At 33.3% G+C, this 21,011-nt stretch overlaps 1 protein-coding gene across 15 annotated transcripts in view; it reads right to left on the bottom strand.

Annotated features, from left to right (window-relative positions):
* Nucleotides 1-21,011, bottom strand: part of LOC117114629 (PDZ and LIM domain protein 7-like) — a 53,999-nt gene that overhangs the window by 26,938 nt on the left and 6,050 nt on the right. For 11 of the 15 annotated variants that reach the window (XM_033258321.1, XM_033258326.1, XM_033258330.1 and 8 more), the window contains exons 2-5: nt 18,634-18,762; nt 18,139-18,404; nt 756-907; nt 254-359 (exon numbers count right to left, since the gene is read on the bottom strand). In XM_033258321.1, the coding sequence (XP_033114212.1) occupies nt 254-359; nt 756-907; nt 18,139-18,237 (357 nt within the window). In that variant the 5' untranslated portion in view covers nt 18,238-18,404; nt 18,634-18,762. Of the gene's footprint in view, nt 1-253; nt 360-755; nt 908-18,138; nt 18,431-18,633; nt 18,763-21,011 lie in introns of those variants that run through there. The other 4 variants (XM_033258322.1, XM_033258323.1, XM_033258325.1 and 1 more) reach the window with 4 other exon arrangements.

Raw genomic sequence — 21,011 nt, 5'->3', positions numbered from 1 at the left:
GTTTAATATTGCTGTACTATATACTCCAACATCACTGGCGCATGGTAACAACCAACTGACTGCAGACCATTTCCGTTCACACATTACTCTCCATAACCCTCTAGTTCCGTCACCTCTGGATTACAATTATCCTAAAACAAAACTGAAAACCCATAACCGAAATCATACTACTGTACATGTAAGAAGACAATGTTTGAAGTAAAGAAAGGGTTTAAATGAAAAAAAATTGTAACTTCCTTTCATTATAACTTACTTCTTGTTTATTAGCCGCAAGGGAGACCTTGAATGAGGGGCCGTCACTGACTCCTTGCGGTTCAATTCTTGTAGTTGTTGGTTTCCATACTCTCGCTTCTCCAGTTCTACAAAAAAAAAAAAAAAAAATTAGAGCAATTAACAGGTTCATGGTTAAAAAATGACATGTAAAAACTGGGCCAAGTGTTATTATGTTGTTTGTCTTTGTCCATGGTTATCTTTTTTTAGGTATTACTATACTTTATCTGAACCAAGTTTTCAGCAAGAATTTTAAGTCAGGCAAAAATGGTTTAGAAACAATAGGACTAGAGGTAAATTACAGTGAGTGTGAATAAACATTATGATGAATGAATATATAAACAACATAAAATATTTTATCTACTACAAGAGATTCTTTATGTTAGCTTGCTATGGGAACGACTTCTTTAACTATCGTTGAAAAAAATAACTAAAATAATGAGCTTTTATAAAGAGTGTTGACAGTACGATCACTTGATAATCACCTTTGAATATTTAGCATTAGGTTACCGGAAGCTGCTTTGATTTTATTCTGTGCCTCAAGGTGCGTCATTGAGCTTGTATCTTGTCCATCGATAGCGGTCACTATGTCATTTGGGTAGAGGTTCTGTTTGGCTGCTTTGCCTCCCGGGGTTACCTGTAAGAAAATATGATATCAATGCTATACCAGTCTTTCTGTAATCAGTACATGACAGGGACAAGATAAAGATACCAAACATTAGTGCCTTACCTGACAGGTACAAGATAGTAGGCATCAAATTTCAAAAAGCTGTATACAGCACAGTAGGGCCTACATAGGCATGTTTATAACTAAAATGCAAAGGTTTTCTATGCATGTCGGGTAACGGCAGTTCGGTGCAACGGTTGAGATTTGGGCTTTTAATCGTAAGGTCGGGGTTTCGAGTCTCCGCTGTGCAGATTCGCTTGTGTCCTTGGGCAAGGCACTTTAGCTACATTGCTTCAGTCCACCAAGCTGTATCAATGGTTACCAGCAAACTGCTGGGGATTAACCTGCGATGGACTAGTGTCCTGTCCAGGGGGAGTACAACTCTCATCCGCTTCACACTACAGAAACCGGGGATAAGCTCCAGCCCTATGAGCCCTAGAGGCACGGAAAGGATTAAGTTAAGTTTCTATGCATGTATGTATGTACTGTATGTATATGTTTAAAGTACAGTTTGTGAAATTTTATGTTTTGCCACTTTCCATATTAATTATTTTGCGTTTTATCATCATTCAGAAAAACAAATATATCGTATAGGACTAAACTAACACCAGAGACTATGCTGTACCTACAAAGTAATTATCTCATCTCAAATGCACATAGTAATTAATATATTGTTGTTATATAGTATGGAGTCGCAAGGGCTCAAGAAGTTTTGCCTTTACGTACACAAAGCTTAACTACAGTACAATTATTAATCAGTTTGTGACACGCACTTGAAACTGTGATTTAAAAAGAAGACAAAGGTATATTATCAAAATTGGAAACACCCTACAATCTTTACAGTAAATTATTATATTTAGGTATTCACCTGTAACTAATATATGGTGAAGAATGCATCAATTGTGAAAAAATTCACACACCTGAGCGACTATAAATAAAAACTCTTTTTAGCCTTCTGAATCCATTAGTCAGTGCTGATTTAATTTTGGCTATAATCTCTGGATATGTGTGATAGGTATTTAAAAGGCTTTAAATATTTCTCTACATAAATTTACTGGTAGTACAATCTCCGAGTTGTCTCCAGATTACTGTACAATAGGTCATAGACCTAATATACTTTTAGTATCATCCAAGCAATGTGTGGTACTATTAGTTCTATACTAAATTTTACACAGTGCTACTAAACTCAGTAGACCAAGTAAATAATAATTTCTCAGACGCATATCCAGGCCTTTGCACCATTCATTTTGGCAACGATCAGCGCGAGACAAAAATTTAAAAAGTACGCCTAAACTACAGTAACTGCAGCGCTGGATCGTCATAAATTTAACTCGCACTATTCAGTTCATTCTTGTTTAGTAGAAAATTGCCATTTAAATAGCATACTGTAATGTCTATTTTCAAACCCAAATTGTTTGATCGTTAGGTGGATGCTCCCCTGCTGACCCTACCTCCGTGGACCAGCCCTGTGGACCCATCTGTTCAGTACTTAGTCAGGGTGAGCTCTGGTCCACACGTTTTTCTCTAGTGTACGATTACTGTTATTACTGTTTTACTATTATGTTTTGTAATTAAACTTGGATTACAATGTTATTTCATTTCATTTATTTGTGAAGACTAGACCATATAAATCTATAGTTTACAATTAATTTTCTGTAGAAAAATAAGGTCATGGTCTACATGAGTACTACTACAACACTAGCTGCAATCCCAAAAAACATCAAATTGAAGCCCCGGGCTTCTTTTTTTTCTTTTTCAAAGTTTGGATGAGCTTCTTTTTGAGGACACTTTTGCAAAGTAAAGAGGAGCGCTTCTTTAAAAAAATTAATGCTTCCTGCATGTTTAAAAAAAAAAAAAAATAATAATAATAATAATTCCACAGAAAACAAAAATATTGTCTTCTTGTAAATATTCAAACTTTAAAGATTGATGAATATATGAGAGTAAAAGAGGTTACAATTTATTCTGCAAATGCCTATTGATGATAAGTTAAAAATAAATAAATTCAAATTGTAATCTAATTCAAACTAAAATTCTTGTAATATTTGAAAAAAACAAAACAAAAAGTGGTCGGAAATGTCATAAACATATGGTAAAGTCATATATATGAGTCAGCATAAGGGTATGTTGATGGTAACCAGAAGCAAACCACATGGACTGGGATTACTACACCTACATGCTTTGGACATGGTTTAAATACCTGTTGCTGAGGGCATTAAACTTCTCAACAATCATAATTATTTTCCTCTCAAAAAATTAAAGATTTATAATAAAAAAAAAGCCCTGAAATCTATATTCCAAAAATCATCAATTCCAAAATTATTCCTCAATGCCAATATAACTTTAGGTTAGTTTGAATTTTACAATTTATTAAAAAAAAAATTTTCATCAATTGTAGGCCTATTTTTATTGTTTGCTTTGTATATGTTGATGGTAACCAGAAGCAAACCACATGGACTGGGATTACTACACCTACATGCTTTGGACATGGTTTAAATACCTGTTGCTGAGGGCATTAAACTTCTCAACAATCATAATTATTTTCCTCTCAAAAAATTAAAGATTTATAATAAAAAAAAAAGCCCTGAAATCTATATTCCAAAAATCATCAATTCCGAAATTATTCCTCAATGCCAATATAACTTTAGGTTAGTTTGAATTTTACAATTTATTAAAAAAAAAATTTTTCATCAATTGTAGGCCTATTTTTATTGTTTGCTTTGTATCTTTGCATTGCCTGAGAAAAACAAATTTCTAGTTGTTTTATTGGACAATGAAGTTCCTTATCTTAAAAAAATATTTACAAACTACAGTAGTAGTTAGGGCCTTCTTTCCTGGAACAAAAGCCTTAAAATATTTTTAAGTTGGCCCACAACAATAAGAAGAGGAATCACATTTTATCTTTTATAAAACCACACAAACTATGACTGATGTTAATGCATAAAAATATAGAGTAATCAATTCTAAATTTCCTCAGAGTATGATAATGTCTGATGTAATAGTGACTATAAAACTGTAATGACTAATGTGAATACCACGAAAATATAACCAATTTTAAATTAATGTCATGTCAGGTTTAATAGTGACCATAAAACTGTAATTGAACAAAATCATACTACAGTATGTAGAAATCTGAATTGATTCTACATTGTAATTTATGTAAGTCCTGTAAACTGCTGGGTACAATGAGAAGTCAACTTTGCCATTATTATACAGGTTTCCGGACATACACAGGTTGTTGTCTAGAAAGCTTAAAATAAATTACCAGGAATTCCTTCCTCTATTCTTTCACTATTAACCACAATTGCCTATAGTATTAGTAAAAGGATTCTGTAGAAAGAAGACCTTTGTATGTAAAGGTGTGGCCTTCATATTCAAGAAGACACTTTTATCACAAGTTCTTTCTGAAGTGTTAAAACTATTTGTTCTGCATATTGGGTGGCCTCCTCCAGACGAAATTATCGTTCTCTGAGAGAAGGATGTTTGGAAAAATGACAAGACAAAGTTAAAATTGGTACATCAAGATTTAAATTAATTCTTTTTGATTAGGCCAAGTGAAAAAAAAAATTAGTTTCACGTCCTAATATTTTGAAAAAAACAGAAATTGAGGGCATTATTGAAAAGCAAATAAAACAAGCACTTGGAATGGTTCATACCATATGTATCCCCAACAACAAACAATCGAGACAGGAATTTTACCGATGTGAGTTAGCCAGATTTTCATACATTTCGTAAAATAAAGGAAATAAAAAATAAAAAGTTTGGTGAGGCAAAAAAATGTACGCGCGAGGAGACAAGGAACTAGTAATTTTTTTTTATTTGGCCTAAATTGATTCTTTTGAATATTTTTATTCATTATCATTTTAGGTATTCTGTTACTCTGTAGTAACTAATATTAATTAATAATATATATTAATTAATATTAATTCCAAGATTAAAGATTCATTTACTGACTTGTCCATAAAAAATACAAATGTACTGTATATTAAAATGGAAAATTTAATATAAATTTGTATTCTTTTATGGAGTTAATAAATGAATCTTATTACTATAAAATTCATATGAATTACTATAAAATTCATATGAATTTTGATTAAATACTTTATTATAAAAACAAAAAAAAATCAAATAAAGAATTGAGTAAATTATTATATGTAGACTAAGATGAGAGTAAAAGCTGTATAAACATGGCTTATCTGAAAGATAATTATTTGCATATAGGAATCTATATTTAGAAATAATTAATAACTGACCAAAAGTTAAAATAAAAATTGAAAAAGCCTTAAAATATTACAAACTGAATGTGTGCATAACTTTCATTACCAACACATAATTCAAGTCCACATAAACATCTCAATAGTTATTTAATTACAAGTTATTCACTGTAATTACAATTTACAGTTTTACAAACATATACATTTTTTTTTTTATTTATTAAAATTAATAGTAGGCCTACGAATACAGTTTTACTTTTATATTTTATTTATATTGATACCATCTACATCAGCCTTTTGAAACTTAATTTGAAAATCATTATCTGTTTCAGTATACCCGTTATAAAAATAACTTTGACTGGCGACATATTAATTTCATTTGCACACAAGTACAAAGGTGAAGTGGTCTTTTAATAATCAATTTTGATGTTGTTTTGAATAAACATGATATTTTTTGTGCATATACAGGATATGTTTGGTTTTATTAGTGATTCGGTGAAAGCCTATTACACATGAGACATACCATATATGGGCACTAAAGTGATAAGCTTGACTTGTCTGGTGCTAAGGACAGTTTAGCCAAGTTGAGACATCAGCAAACAAATGTACTCTATCACATACCAAAAGAGTCATCATTTGTTTTACAGAAACAAATGCTAGAGAGGAGTTTACTGGTGTACAGGTATTACACACATAAGGTCAAATACTATACATCAAGGTATTTGTTATTCATAAAACACAACATAAGAAATCACAACAAAATTTACTAGCAAGTTTGAATTCTGAATTGTGAAAAAATGTTTACAGAATTTGAAAAGGCATAAAAAAGTTCCACAAAGACACCACAATAGCAGAAAGAAAAAAAAACTCATCGATTGCCCTATAATTTTCTTTATCATTATTTAATTATTATTATTTTAAATATTATTATTATTATTTTAAATACTATTATTATGATTATTATTATTTTCATTCTCATTATTATTACATACAAAGGAAACGTATATACAAAGATTTATAAAATTGAGGATCAAAAAGGAAAAAAAGAGAAATAAAAACTGCAATAAATTGACAAATGACAAAACATCATAATACAAAATAGGTTATTCAATTAATTGCTCATCCATTATTAATTGTTAGTATCACTATCAAGTCCGGGATTTGAAATTATTTTTTGGTGAGGGTTACTATTTGCTATCCTACACTGCAGTAAACAGGCTGGTAAATAATTAAAAATGTTTTTCATAGAAAAAGAAGTAAAATTAAATAGTCAATTTTTTCATGAGGATTCAAAATTTGACGTGAAACTAGTAATTAACTTTATTTGGTCTACTAGTATGTACAGTAAGTAATGAAAATTTGTTTTAATATGGCGTCACATAATCAGGTCCACTGAGTGCAAATATGGGCAGCGCAACTACCCAATATAGCAGCGTCTAGGTATTCACCTAGGGACTTTAGTAAGACTGAGTGCCAGAATACAGCCAGGGAGAGAGCCTTGGGGCAAAGGTTCACAAAAGTATTGTCCTTTTAGGTTTGAACTTATGTCTAATTAAAACGATACACTTAAGCCCCTCTCCCACTAGGGTTTTTTTCAGTATACGAGTTACAAGAGAATGCCGAGTTGCTAACTCGGCAAACTCGGCAAAAACTTGTAGGACGATTCGGAAAGCTCGGAGAGGACTCTTACCTACTCGTAGCAGCTCTGAACTCATGGCGCTAATTTTGAACATGTTCAAAATTATCGCCACGAATAGATAACTCTTAGTAAACTCGAAGAACTCGTAGGTAGCTCGTAGAGTACTCGGGGTACTCCTACCTAGCTCGTACACTACTCTGGATACTCGTCGGCGGTTTTGTCATCTACGAGTTTGATGCGAGCACCCCGAAACGAGTACGAGTAAGTACGAGCGCACCGAGTTGGCTCGTACCTAACTCGTATCTAATTCGGTACAAACTAGTTACGCTCTTAATAATCTCGTAGTTAACTCGGTGCTCTGCTCGGCATAATTCGTACGTAAATCGTAACGAACTCCATAAAGTCATACCTCACTCGTAGCTAACACGTAATAAGCTCGTATAGGTCCTTTCCAAAGATCACGAGTTTTAACTCGTAGAAATCGTACGACTCTTAAAAAATAAACCTAGGTGGGAGAGCAGCTTAAGTCTTTAAAAAAATGGTTAAACTGTTTTTTATTCATGTTTTAAACATTTTTCGCCCTTTATAGTAGAAAGTGGTCCAGGGCACTGGAGATCTTTCCTCCCCTCAGCACATCTGCGCATTATTTTACAATCTTGTTCTCAGAAACAATATAGAGCCCATTCACACTTATTAGGCCAGCCTAGGGTCGGCCCAGGCCGACGTAAATCTTAAGTGTGATTGAGCTCATAGTTTTACTGCAGACAAAGAAGGAATGAGGCCTAGATTTTAGAATACCACCTTCCCTAAAAAAAGGAATAAATGAATGTATTTTGGTGCTGGACAGGTAACATATTAATCAATCAAATAATTAGTCATCATCATGGGAAACACATTGGACACTAAATATCAACAGGACTTGCAAATTTTATTTGAACACTCCATCCCTTTTTTGGTCTAACAACACATACTGCAGTAGGCCTACCTATATACTGTATTTAACATGTATATAGCAAGTACTTATATCAACAATACAACAGTAAATAATGGTCAGATAAGATAATTGGAATAGAGGTTCAAGTGTCATTGGCTACCATTTATTTGATAAGAAAGACCAACAGACAGCACTTGATTTTATGGTGACTCCACTGTAGGCCTACCTGACAGAAGATACTGTAAGGCGTGACTTTTTTTATCTGAGGAGGGCAGAATAAAAATAAAAATAAAATTTTGTTTTCTTATATTTAGCAAATAGTTCCTCCAGATGGAGAAAATAAAAATAAAATTTTTATTGGTAAATGTAAAATAGGATGGTTAAATACTTCAAATTTATGTAATTAGGAAGAAATACACATATTTTATCTTTGGCGATTTCAAGGCAGCGGAGGGCGGAATAAAAATAAAGAAAAACTTTTTCTAAAATTTCCACTTTTTCGTGGTGGCGAGTGCACTAATTGTGCAAAAATAAAATTTTATTTTTATTCAAAATCATCAATATTTTCAGTCGGCGGGTTCGCTAAACAAGGTATAACAAAAGTCTTGTCTAATGCTTAGTAATTATACAGTATGATGTATTGAGATTTTCAAAAACTTTTTAATAACGTCTTGGCGAGTCGAGTGGCCGAGCGGTAAGTCTAGTGGCTAGCTACAGCCTTAACATCGGCGCTGGTTCCAGCCGCTCCTCTCCAATAGTTCGGTTGGTAGAACTAAGTCTTCCCGGATAAGGACTTAAAATGGAGGTCCAGTGCTGGCTCGTGTGCACTTTAAAGAACCCTTTGCATCTTTCGGAAGAGTAGGGGGTTACCCCGATGTTATGGTGCATTTCAGTCCCTGTAGTCGTAGAATGAAGTGAACATGTATCTACCATGAAGCGCCTCTTTACGGCTGCTAGTTAGTCACGGACCACGCCCATACATAATTCAGCACAATTACGCTGCAAGTTATGGGTTATTCTCCTAACTTTAACTTTACTTTTGGATTTAACTGTGTACAGTACAAGTATTAAATTTCTCAACAAAAAATGTTATCTACTGTTAACTCTATTTCATTATTTTGATTACTTCATACTTTATATTTAAAAAAAATTCTATGATATGTTATATAAACACAGACTCTTGGAATACTCTAAAGCCAAGTGCTAAAGGAAAGGTATAGTAAAAAATTTAAAGACCTTTCCCCCTGCAAGAGTAAACTAAATATGATATTATTATAGCCAGTCGCTTTCTACAATTGAAATCTTCATTGAATTTTGGATTGTTTATTGTGTCATTTTTTGTAAGGGGTGGGGGGGGGGAGAGGGATTACAGTAGAGGATGGTCAATTGTATTCAGTACATATACCAAACAGAGTTAGCTCATCAAATGAACAGTATTTGAAGTATTCTGGTTTCAAATTCTTTCTTTTGAAAATACACAACAGGAAAATATTTGTGGTTTGGTGCTAACTTCCTGATCTAATCAAGGAAAGTTTCTGTGGTAAAAGAATGTGGTAAAAGTGATGAGTATGTTGACAAAGTACATTACTGTCTGAAGATTGCAACCAAAAAATGATTGGAAACTATTGAGGATATTGTCTACCCATTGGCTTCCTTCATAGCTATATAGGCCTAGGCCCTAACCTCATTTAAAGGTACAGTATAGAAACCATGAAAATTGGCTACCTGTTTTCCTCCATACAGCCCTCTTATTGTGCCTTAAACAATAACAACAATATTATTTCCTACCCACTGCTTCCGAACAGATTCAATAAGGGGAAAAACAGAGAGGATATTGTCTAAGAAATCAGTTCTTTACAAAGTAACCATAGCAACTGATGACATCATCTATGCTACTCAGTAGAGTAGTAACAGTACAGCGTTGTATTCATTTAGCGGCTCCCTCTACTCTATAGTGAGGTCTGTCATATTTTCACAGTGATATTTCTGTTGAGATTGAAGTTGTTGCCTAGGTTACAATACTTTCTATCTATTGGCAGAAACAATGGCAACCGAGAATGATTATCCAATAGCAAGCAAAAAAGCATATAACATCTATAACAACCGGAATTGAGATTTACTTTTCCTTCATGAATCATATTTTCTTTAGAATGTTTTTTTTTTTTTTTTTTTTTTTTTTTTTTTTTTTTTTTTTTTTATGATTGTAGTCTGCAGTTCAATAGACTATACTAACATTAATGACCATTTCTGTATTACTATTATTTATAATTTAAACACCACATTAGCAAGAGAAATAAATGCCACATCTCAATTCTTATACACATACAGTATTAAGATGAACTAAAATTATCTGAAAATATGAGTTATAATATACTGTAAACCTATATCAAAATTATAATAACGTTTATTTGGAACAGTCCACAATTATATATAATTAAACAGAAATATGCCTTAGGACATAGATTGGTAAAGTGTAGCCCATTAAGTGATCTTTTTTGCGCCCAGTGAAAATAAATTAAAATCCTTAATTGTGCAGCCCGTCAACCGTCTTTAGTTAGAAAACCCCTTGTTAATATTATGGCTTAATACTGATCTTTAGTCTGTAAAATGTAGAACTGAGCATAAATAAAAGTAGTCAATAAAAAATTTGGAAGCACACTGGAAACATCAAAGTTTAAGTGTGGCCTTCACTGTCAATGTTAAATTAAAAATTTATTTTGGGCCTCCAACCCTTTTTTTATGCCCACACCTGTCATCTGATAACATGAGAAATACTTTCTGGATCATAATATTTTTGTTGAATCATAACCGATCAAGGAAGACTTTTACCAGGGAACACTGAAAGTAATTTCACTGTTCCCTGATTTTACCAAACAACTGGTATCGTTAATATTCTTTCTTTGTATTGCACTTCCTGCTTTTGCATAATGTTATTATAGTATTTTCATTAATCCTATTCTGAGTAATTGGCATTATAAGATTATACTAGATAAACAGAGTTTGCTTTTTAATTTCCTACCTCTTAGGATTAGTACTTTATTACATTACAGTATTGCTTGTTATTGATTTTAAAGTACATATACTGTACAGTCTAAAGACAGCCAATACCAACACATAGCTGATTAGTATCAATTGTACAGTTACCGCCATATCTAAAAAGGATTAGCATCGTGTGAATGTTGTATTGTATGATTACAATGATCATAATAGCATAATAGCGATCTAGTTCCTGATGCTTGCTAGATAAAGGGGAGTACCGTCGGTACTGTAGAGTAGGCTTAGCGTTTAAGATGCTAGCCTTTCAATCAATCAAGCCATAAGTACAAAAATGCAGGGGGGGATGGGGGGAGAGCACCAAAAATAAATGTAGCAAGTAGCACTGAGAGGAGGAAGCCAGTTGGTGCAGTGGCCTGTAGGCTAGGTTACTAGGATTTTAAAAAATAGACTAAAAGATTAATGAAAAAAGTATCCATTTTTGGTGAATATAAATACTTTATATTAAGTTAGATGTATTTGACTTTACCTCATGAGAGTTTCAAATATTTTACATTACAATGTACATACATAAAAACACCCTGTCATTTGACAATATGAGACCCTACTACTGCCTCTTTGATTCCCATAGAGGCCCAGGCCACTATGATGCAAGAAATGAAAATATTAAACAAAAAGTCATTCATTTTGGACTCAATACTCAATACTAAATCAAAATTAAGTAGAGGGTACTGTGCATTGGTAACTTGCATGTTCTCCATTAAACTGAACAGCATCTGTCACTGTTTCAGCATCCTGCGATTGTTATGTAGCCTCGAGTCATTTTCGTGGAAACCTCAGGCACTCACATTGCAAATTGTTTAATGTGCACGGAAATTAACCCCAAAAAAAGATGTGCAAGGATATACAGCCAGTTGTACTGAATACGCATTTTGGTGATAAAGACAACTTTATTTTTTTATAAATGTGCAGAGGGGGACGAAGCTGGCTCAGCCCCATGCATATGTCCAATTAAGTACTGTACTTGCATCAAAGTGTTCTCCACCCCCAGTAAAGTGCATGAATATGTACCATGTTCAAATGTCAAGAGCTGACAGTGCTTGCAACATGATTTATACAGTAGGCTTATATTTTTTTTCCACTGTATGTATATTTTGATCAAATAAATAATTGAAATGATCCATTATGATTTTAAGTAGCCTCGTCCCCCACCTATAATGTACTGTACCTTTTCTTACAGGTTTGTCCGAATTATCTCAAATACTATAAGATATATAATTTTCATCCATTTTATGCAAGGTTAGGTTTTTTTATATTGTTTATAGTCTACTGTGTAATAACTAGCTGTAAGATAAACCATACATTACAGTAATGGCTCTTTTCTGACCTTAAGGTGAAAAAAAAACCGCCCACAAGCTTGTTTTAGCCATCTTTATCTACCACACCTTTGTATACAGTAATAGTGCACATAGTAATGTACTATTGGCAAATAAAGGTAGGGCCCCACTTGTATTTTATAGGAACAATATATTTCCTCAATGGTTTAACAAAGGAGTACAGTACTGCTGTCAATGGGTTATTGGGTAGCGACAATGGTGTAGAGGATTGGGCTTATTTTAACAAAAGTTAACTCTCATAAATTAAATATTTTTGAATATATTATATTAATATTAAACTAGAAATGGGTCAATCATTCAGTCAAAAAACAAAACAAAAAACAAAACATGTTTTTGACTCCTTTGTATCCTGGGCTACACAACTCCCTATTTTTTAAATTTTTTTTATTTTGTTTTTTTAATGAGGAAAAACTCCATTACTGTAAAACCTGAAAAACATAGCCTACACCTGTGCTAAAAATGAGCCTGGGTGGTTGCAATACTTTGTTGGAAAAATTTAAGTAAAATGAACCTCATTTTTTTTAAAACCTAGACAAGAATCCTGGGTTATTTTTAACATATACATTATATTACTTACAGTAGTCATTGTCCAAATATTGTTGGTGTTTCTAAAGATAAATAAATTTATAGAAGTAGGCAACAAATTGAGTTCAACTACTTTAGCTATAGAACCTGCAGCAATGCAAGCAATTAAATATTTATAGGCCAATTTAATATTAGCTTGTACTTTCTATAAATCTTTAAACATGTACAATAACCATTAGTATGGAAATGCCAATTATACAGATAGAGTTTATGAATAAATAAAGTAAATTAAAATACAAATGCACTGTACACTGCATTTGGATATTCTAAACTTCCTTCCTCAATGTTATTAAATATTTCTAGTCAAATTTATTTGAAAAAGTCTTATTTTACAATGGAGAATATGACTCAGTGGAATAATTACCAAGGACTCTATGCAAGAAAAGGGGCAATTTACAGAGTTGCCCCTTCCCATTGGCATTGAATAAGATGAGTCACAGTTATTATAAAATGTTCCAAGGTTACTAAAGAAAAATAGTCAATATACAGTATGCTTTTATTAAACTGTACACTGACACAGATATGAGGTATAACAACAGACCAGCATTTTTTTTTTCTTATGCTAGTTTGCTGATATCATAAATTTATAATATCCTATGACCTCATGATTTAATACACGATATCTGCTCAGCTGTCAAAACTATAGGCCACATAAAGCTCAGTCCTGATTATAACATTTTCTTTGACAACAAACTGGTTGTATGACCAGTCATGATGTGCCTATCCTGATATGCCATCATAACCATATTAGGTATGTCACAAGTTTCTGTCCAATAAAATTTGATAGTCCAAACTGGGATTAAGCCCTGGAATTTATGTTAAGCCAATATTGAATCACTCAAACATACAAGCACAAGTATCACTCTTTTTTATAAGACATATAATAAGAACACAAAGGTGAAAACTGCTATAAGAATACATACAGTACAAAGGCTTTAACTATGCAGCCGTTCCAATAAAACAACACAATTTGTTAAAACATGGTTTAAAAACAGTTTATGTACAGTTGTTTAATTGTTAGGTCAGGTGCAATTTTAATTCAGCATGTGTTAGTCATCACCAGAAAACCCAGGCTAACATACAATAGAGAAGAAAAATTTAAAATGTCAAATCAAAACAATGTATACTGCACAAAAATATAATAACAGTGTATGCTGTTGTTTTGCCATGGGATGGCCGCATATGAAGTGGATGTTTTTTTGGAGATTTGTGTTTAGAATCTGAACCATATTTGAACATAGTTAATCGTAAATCAATTTCAGTAAAGTACTTTTCAGCATTTTTTAGCCATCACCAGACAACCCAGGCAAACATACAATAGAGAAGAAAAAGCCGCAGCCACTCCAAGACATGAGACACTTGTGCTACCTATTCTGCTGAAAATGATTAGGGACTTGAACTACCATTTACCAAAATCCAGTGTCGGTTGAACTACTATTATTTTATGGCCATGTAACATAACAAATTAAACTTGTTGTGGTTCCCGATGACGAACAAGACCGCAGCTATGTCCGTTCGTGATCTCTACTGTAGGCTAGGCACAGAGTTTAGCAAAAAGCTTCGCTAAAATCGTGTGAAAAATTATACAGCTTTGATGATACAGGACAGGGCAGGGACTTAAAATACCAATTTTACCTGGTATTTTCCACACTTGTGCTACCAAGTCCTCGCAAATATACCCTATACATGCTGAAACTCTTCCATATATTTCCATACTTGGGCTACCAATTCCTCAAAAATACCCCCATAAATGCTTCACCTACCAGTATAGAAATATTTAAGAGTGAACCCCACGGGGTTACCCAGCAGGATCAATTGCTTTTCCAGGCAAACATACAATTCACTTTTTGTTTTTTATAAGAACCAGTAAAATTTTGCCCAGGCTCAGTGTTCTTATTTTTTGACTGATTTCAGGCTCAATTTTTCTTAATAAAAATTTCATTTGACATTTTACCTGAGCCTGAATTTGTTCTTATTTTGTTCTTAATTTTTAAGCAATTTCAGCCTCATTGTTCTTATAAAGTGTGTTCTTATAAAAAAAAAAAAGTGTAGAGAAGAAAAATTAAAAAATTTTTAAATCACAGATCTGTTCCAAGTGCCACAGATCCTAAAGGATCACGCACTTACAATGAACTAGGACAAACTCATTAACTGCAACTTTCTACTCTACAGAAGGTAGTATTGTGTCTTTTCCTGCCAATTGGTGCATGTGTGTTTTATATCAGAGACTGGATGGAACACTAGGGTATCCTCCCTATGTATTTCTCAAAGAATGTCTAGAAGGTTTACAGTGGGCATAGTCTATAGTCTTGGTTTTACCATGTTTTTACATAAACCAAGAGCAAGAAAGAGGTTTTTGAACCACCAAAGAAAGGCTCTAGGTTTTGGGCAACCCTATATTATATTTTTCTTATTTTATAGTTGATTTCAGGCTCAAAATGTTCCTATTTTGTTCTTACTGTACATGTTCTTTTCAAACATGGAAAATTATCATTTTGCAATACTGTAAGTTATATGTATTACTTTACTATATTATAGACATGTATGTAGTCACACCTACTGCAAATAAGGTAGGCAGATTTGTTGGTTTTTTTCTTTTTTTGAAATACAAAAAACCTCATTTACCTCAGCCTCAATTTGTTCTTATTTTGTTCTTAATTTTTTACTGATTTCAGCCTCGGTGTTCTTAAAAAAAAGTGTATATTTACAGGGTTTCACTGTAGTTATTATTGTAGCAGCAAAGCATAATACACGATATTACTTTTAGCAGATTTTGACAATGATAGTTCAAACAATATTAAAATTCTGTTATGCGCCCCTTGTGTAAACACTCTACTAAAACAAATTGAGTGAAACCTTGCAGCATCGACAGTAGGTAGTTTAAATATTAAGAACTCTAAATGACTGTGTAAAATACTTCCAAAATTTGACAGATTTATGATTTTTTTTAGAAAACAATGTACTTATTAAGCATCTAAGTGAGTGAAGATGTTACAGTACTTAGATGAGGTGACAATTCAATGTTAAATGAGTCCCTAAGTGTGTGAAATAAATAATAATGAGATTGCAAAATCTGACAGATTGCCACATGCAAATGTGATGTCATCGTGATGGATGTGTTCATACAGAGGACCATTTGAAAGTCAACTGTAAAACCACATAAATCAATGATTGATGTTCGTGCGGAGGTGTAACCTGCTTGCTAAAGCTATTTGCATGGACAGTATTATCCTCATGACGCTGATGATGTCAAAATAAATATAAAATTGGAAGATCTAATGTCTAAATTAAGTTTAATTTGCTTCAAACAGCCAATACACTGTATTGCAAATATTGTGCACCCAAAAGTTTATAATTAGACATAGCATTCACAAAAGCAAAGCATAACTTGCAAATCTAACATTCTTATTGAATGGCATAATGTAGTTTTCCAAGAACTTTATGGTCACATTTTGAAAGGCCATTCTAGGCAATACTCAGGTTTTTGAGTACCAAACTTCAAATACATTAAGTTGCTTCCTTCACATTTCTATTTGAATTGAGAGTGCACTACATGAATGCAAGTGCATGAATGAGAGGACACTACAACCTGCAGTCATCTGAACATGCTCAGTTCAAGATAAAATTCCTCAAAGCAATTAAATGTTCAGTCCTTTAATAACTAGATTCCAATGTATTAATAAATATAAATACTAATATAGCATAGTGCAAACAGATACATCTTTAATATTAATAATTATATGCTGTAGGCCTAACTCTACACAAAATGTACAGATTCATCACTCATTTGTCCTTTATACTCTATAGAATTAAAAAACAAAATCTAATTTCGATTTGGTGTATGGTGCTTTACTAGAATAACCAGCAGTACAGGTTCAACCAAAAAATGTTATCACCATATTTGTATTATGATATTAAATTATTATTTTATATTGCGCTTTATAAGTAGGGTCAGCCAAATTTGGAATGATTCAATATTCTGCAATCGGAACAAAAATAGCATTCCCCGGTAGTCAAATTTAAGATAGGGGCTAGAATAAGAAGACCACAATTATACAGTAGTAGTGTCAGCCAAACTTGGAATGATTCAATATTCTGCAACTGGCACAAAAATAGAATTCCACATAGTTAAATATAAGATCGGGTTCGAATCATAAGACAACACAATTTGCTTGTGTCTTTGAGTCTTTGTCTCTCGCCACATAGAAAAAATTAGTACTATGAAAGGCTGGGATGGAAGTGTTACCATGTTGAATGCATTTAATATTAAATGCTGAATTCTATCCATTCATATGAGTGATATATTCTCCATGGGGAGCATGGTTATGATCGCTACTGTTACTAATGACAAGAGTGGGAAGTAATGTATTTCGGATGAAGTTAATTTAATAAATATCAATAACACAAACCAGCAGTACAGTCTCTCATAAATGTTAACAACTGACCAAGTATTATTTAGGCCAAATAAAAATAAAAAGTAGTTTCTCATCCCAACATTTTGAAAAAAAAAGAGGGCATTTTTTTTACTCCAAGATGGCACACATTGAAAACAAAAGAAGCACTACTGATGTTAGCCAGATTTTTGTACATTTTGTAAAATATAGGAAATAAAAAAAATAAAAAAAATTGGTGAGGCAGAGAAAATAGACGTGCAAGGGGACGAGAAACTAGTAATTATTTTTATTTGGCCTTACAGTATAATAATATTTTTTTGTATGTCAAAGATGTTTTACAGCCCATGAAAACAATAAGTAATATATATATATATAACTAAGTATATAAATAAATAAAAGTAAATAAATAATTAATCATAGACTATTAATACTGTATACCAGAAAATTTAGTAAACAACTAAGCCATAAACTTAACCACACAATAAATTATTATTAGATATTTCCAGTAATGAAATAAAATATGGTAGTACCATATCAATCAATCAATCAATCAATCAATCAATCATTCAATCAAAATAATTTATACAGCACCAGTGTCCATAAAAAAGTTCAAAGGTGCTTTGACAATACAATACTCTATATATCACATTAAAAATGTTCTTAATGGTAGATACATATTAGATTGCAGTTACTAAGATTTGAGACAAAAATACCATGAAATATTAATTGAAAAATTATAATAAAATTGTTGGCCCCTGACATTGTCTATGGTGGTGTCACAAATACTGATGAGGTGACTGAGATGCTTAAACAAGACACACATGTATTTAAAACTATATAAAAGATTTAAGAAAATGCTTTATAGCAGTTTATTTCCTCATTCAATATAATCCATTGCTTTACATTTATATGGATGATTTGCAGATCACTTGACCCTGTTCATCAACTGTATATGCTTAGATTCAGAGTGTCAAACCTGGAAGACATTTTCTCGATCAAAAGGATGAGAAGCTTATAACATCATAAAAGTGAAAATGAAATTACCTTTGAAATTTGGAGCGGAGTATTGAAGTCTTTCCCACCGGCTAGCCGGAATCCCCACGGACCGGGGCCCTGTATTGTCACTTGAAGTGCTCGATCCATATCGAATCCAGGAGAAATCAAGCCTGCCGATCCTTCTCCACTGAAAAGGAAGAGAGAAGAGGCGTTGAAGGGAGGCCAGCTACAAACAGACTACCACACCATAAATGACTCCTTGGTATGCCAAGAATGTGTACAGGAAGTGGGTCTCAAGAAGCTTCCCTAGCTTGCTGAAAAAACAATGAATAGGGAAGACCTAAAAAAATTAGCACTTGGTATCAATAGAGTATTGTGTGGCTGTCTCATTAATTGAATGAAACCGGTTTGTACATAACTTTGGGATCTATAAACAAGAAGTGTTTATGAATGAACACCTTGACTACAATACATGCACTGGAAGGATATACATGGTGACTCACACTGTCTTGAATAGAAAAGCTAAAAAAAATTCCAACCTACCGGCCTATTGTTAGTCCTTAAAACAGTTCAATAAAGTATGGATGTACCATGGAGAAATACAGATTTGTTGGGCTAGTGTACTCACTTGTCGACTTGAAAAAAACTGATGAACTCGTTTCAAAGCTGTCACTGAAGAAATAATAAGTAGAATTGTTCTTTACTGGAAGTGTTTGCGTTTCATCATTTTCTACTCTAAACTGAAAATTCGAATTTGTTTTTGTACATAGCAAGCTTAATACTCATCTACAGTTTGACTGCCAGTATTTATAGCAGACCATGCAATACATATTTGGAATTTAAGTCATGAGACATTTTTAGCATCATGTAATCATGTAAATCAAGAGAAAATAGCAGAGTTCAGTATTATTAAAACGCATGCTTTAATTTACATTAAAAATAAATCTGTAGATTTATGTCTGATTTAGTCAATTCTGACATTTGGTACATGCTGAAAATTTACAATGTCTGTTTTAACCAATTTATGGAATTTTAAATCAAACTACAGTATGTATATATATGTATCTTGTAATCCAATTGCAGTGTCTAGTTCAAGATCAATGCATGATGCATATTTATTAAGTGATAAAGTAACTTTTTTCATAGATTAATGGCAAGTTATTGAGAATAATTTTTATAAGCACTGATTTCCTAAGATTCATAATGTCACATGCTATTTATACATAGGAAGCGGGTACTTAGAGTACCCTCTCAGTGGCGGCGCCAGCGTGGGGGTCAAGCCCCCCCCCCACCGGACAGAGCTTGTCGGGCAGTCAGACCATAAAACATATAAAAGTAGGCCCACACCAAGCCAACACATGTCTGTCACAGTCTGAGAGTGGCATTTTCGGCCATCCAGATGTTAATATTCTTTAAAAAAATCTCATTTGGGTGGGGGAACCCCCTCTCAACCCCTTCCTCTTGCTTGAGCCTACGAGCTCAAGTCCCCGTCGGACAACTTAGCCCCCCAGAAAATATGTCCTAGAGCCGCCACTGTACCCCCTCACCTGATGTTTGGTTTTGACAAAAGATTTTATTATTTAGCTAAAGTAAAAAGCCTAGCTATTTACTAGTGACAGCCCCCCATCTCCTTCCCTGTGAACTTTAGACCCAGCAACCTATTGATACAAGCCAATACTGCTTAGAGACAGCATTTCCAATTGGACTACTATATACATGATAGATAAAAAAAAAACATGAAGGCATACAACTTGTTGAGCTTTACACTACAGTACAGTATGTTTACTGAATGACTAAGAACAACCACATTAATGTGTCTAATACCTCCACACAAGAGGTGACTAAAAGTAAACACTTTTGTATGATGTGATCCAGCTAAAATACTGTGCCACACAACTATTAATCGTCCTGTTATTACCTTAGAACATTGATTTTTGGATCATTAAGTGGCTCTAGGAGCATATTTAGCATTTTTTGCATGGGGGTAGTTTTCAAAATTTACTACCAGCCAAACATTATTTGCATATTCCATTATAAAAACAGTAAAACAAGCTTGTAATACATTTAATTAAAACTTAATTAAAATTAATTTAATACTCCTGTGTTCACATCAAATCTCAGAGAGAGTCACAGTTGCTTTGTGTATTCATGCCCTTGTCAATTTGTGAATTAACAGGGCTAATCCCAAGGACTAGTGAATTTCCAATGGTTTTCCCATGGAGCCTCTGGAGGAATACTCTCCAATAAAATCATGTTCATAGCAAACAACTGGAACACAATAAATCATTCCTTTATTTTTCCTTTAAAACAACTTTCCTAAGTCCCCAAAGACTTTGTCATGACCTTGTGAAAGGACACTAGGTTGTGTTTCTACTGATAAACACAAAATAATCAATTTTTTAAATTGCTTTTTTAATGAGTGCCCAGACAGCCTGCCCACGCTGCAAAGTCTGCATATTTGCTTTTACGAAAAACGAGTTTTTTTCGAAATTATGTCACCAATTTGTTTATAAAACATGTTTCCCAAAATGTATAGTTTCTTTCTCACTAACAAGACAATATAGTTCATGTGAATTCTGGTCTTGACGAGGAGGATACGGTGTGCGACGGGAAGGTGTATGCTTCGGCTGTGTTCATCGCAGGGTCTGCGGAATGTTTTTCAAAGTGGGGGGCCCCCACTTATAAGCAGGCGCGTAACAGGGGTCTTGGCTCGGGTGGGGGGTGCAAAGGTAATAATTTTCCCGGTTATAATTTATGACTTGGTGTGATACCCCCCCCCCCATATAGAAAACAATACGGCATGGCTTATTTTAATATTAATATAGGGCACACGTGTGTGTTTGGAACTAAATATAAGCATTTTCATCGTGGTTTTATTTATTACAATTCATAGGCCTATTCTTTCACCATCATTACACATT

Source organism: Anneissia japonica, unplaced genomic scaffold (assembly GCF_011630105.1).
Source record: "Anneissia japonica isolate Jap-2015-1 unplaced genomic scaffold, ASM1163010v1 scaffold287836_len1076198_cov165, whole genome shotgun sequence".
NCBI lineage: Eukaryota > Metazoa > Echinodermata > Crinoidea > Comatulida > Comatulidae > Anneissia > Anneissia japonica.
The sequence above is the reverse complement of the archived record's forward strand: the minus strand, read 5'-3'. Positions and strand labels throughout refer to the sequence as shown.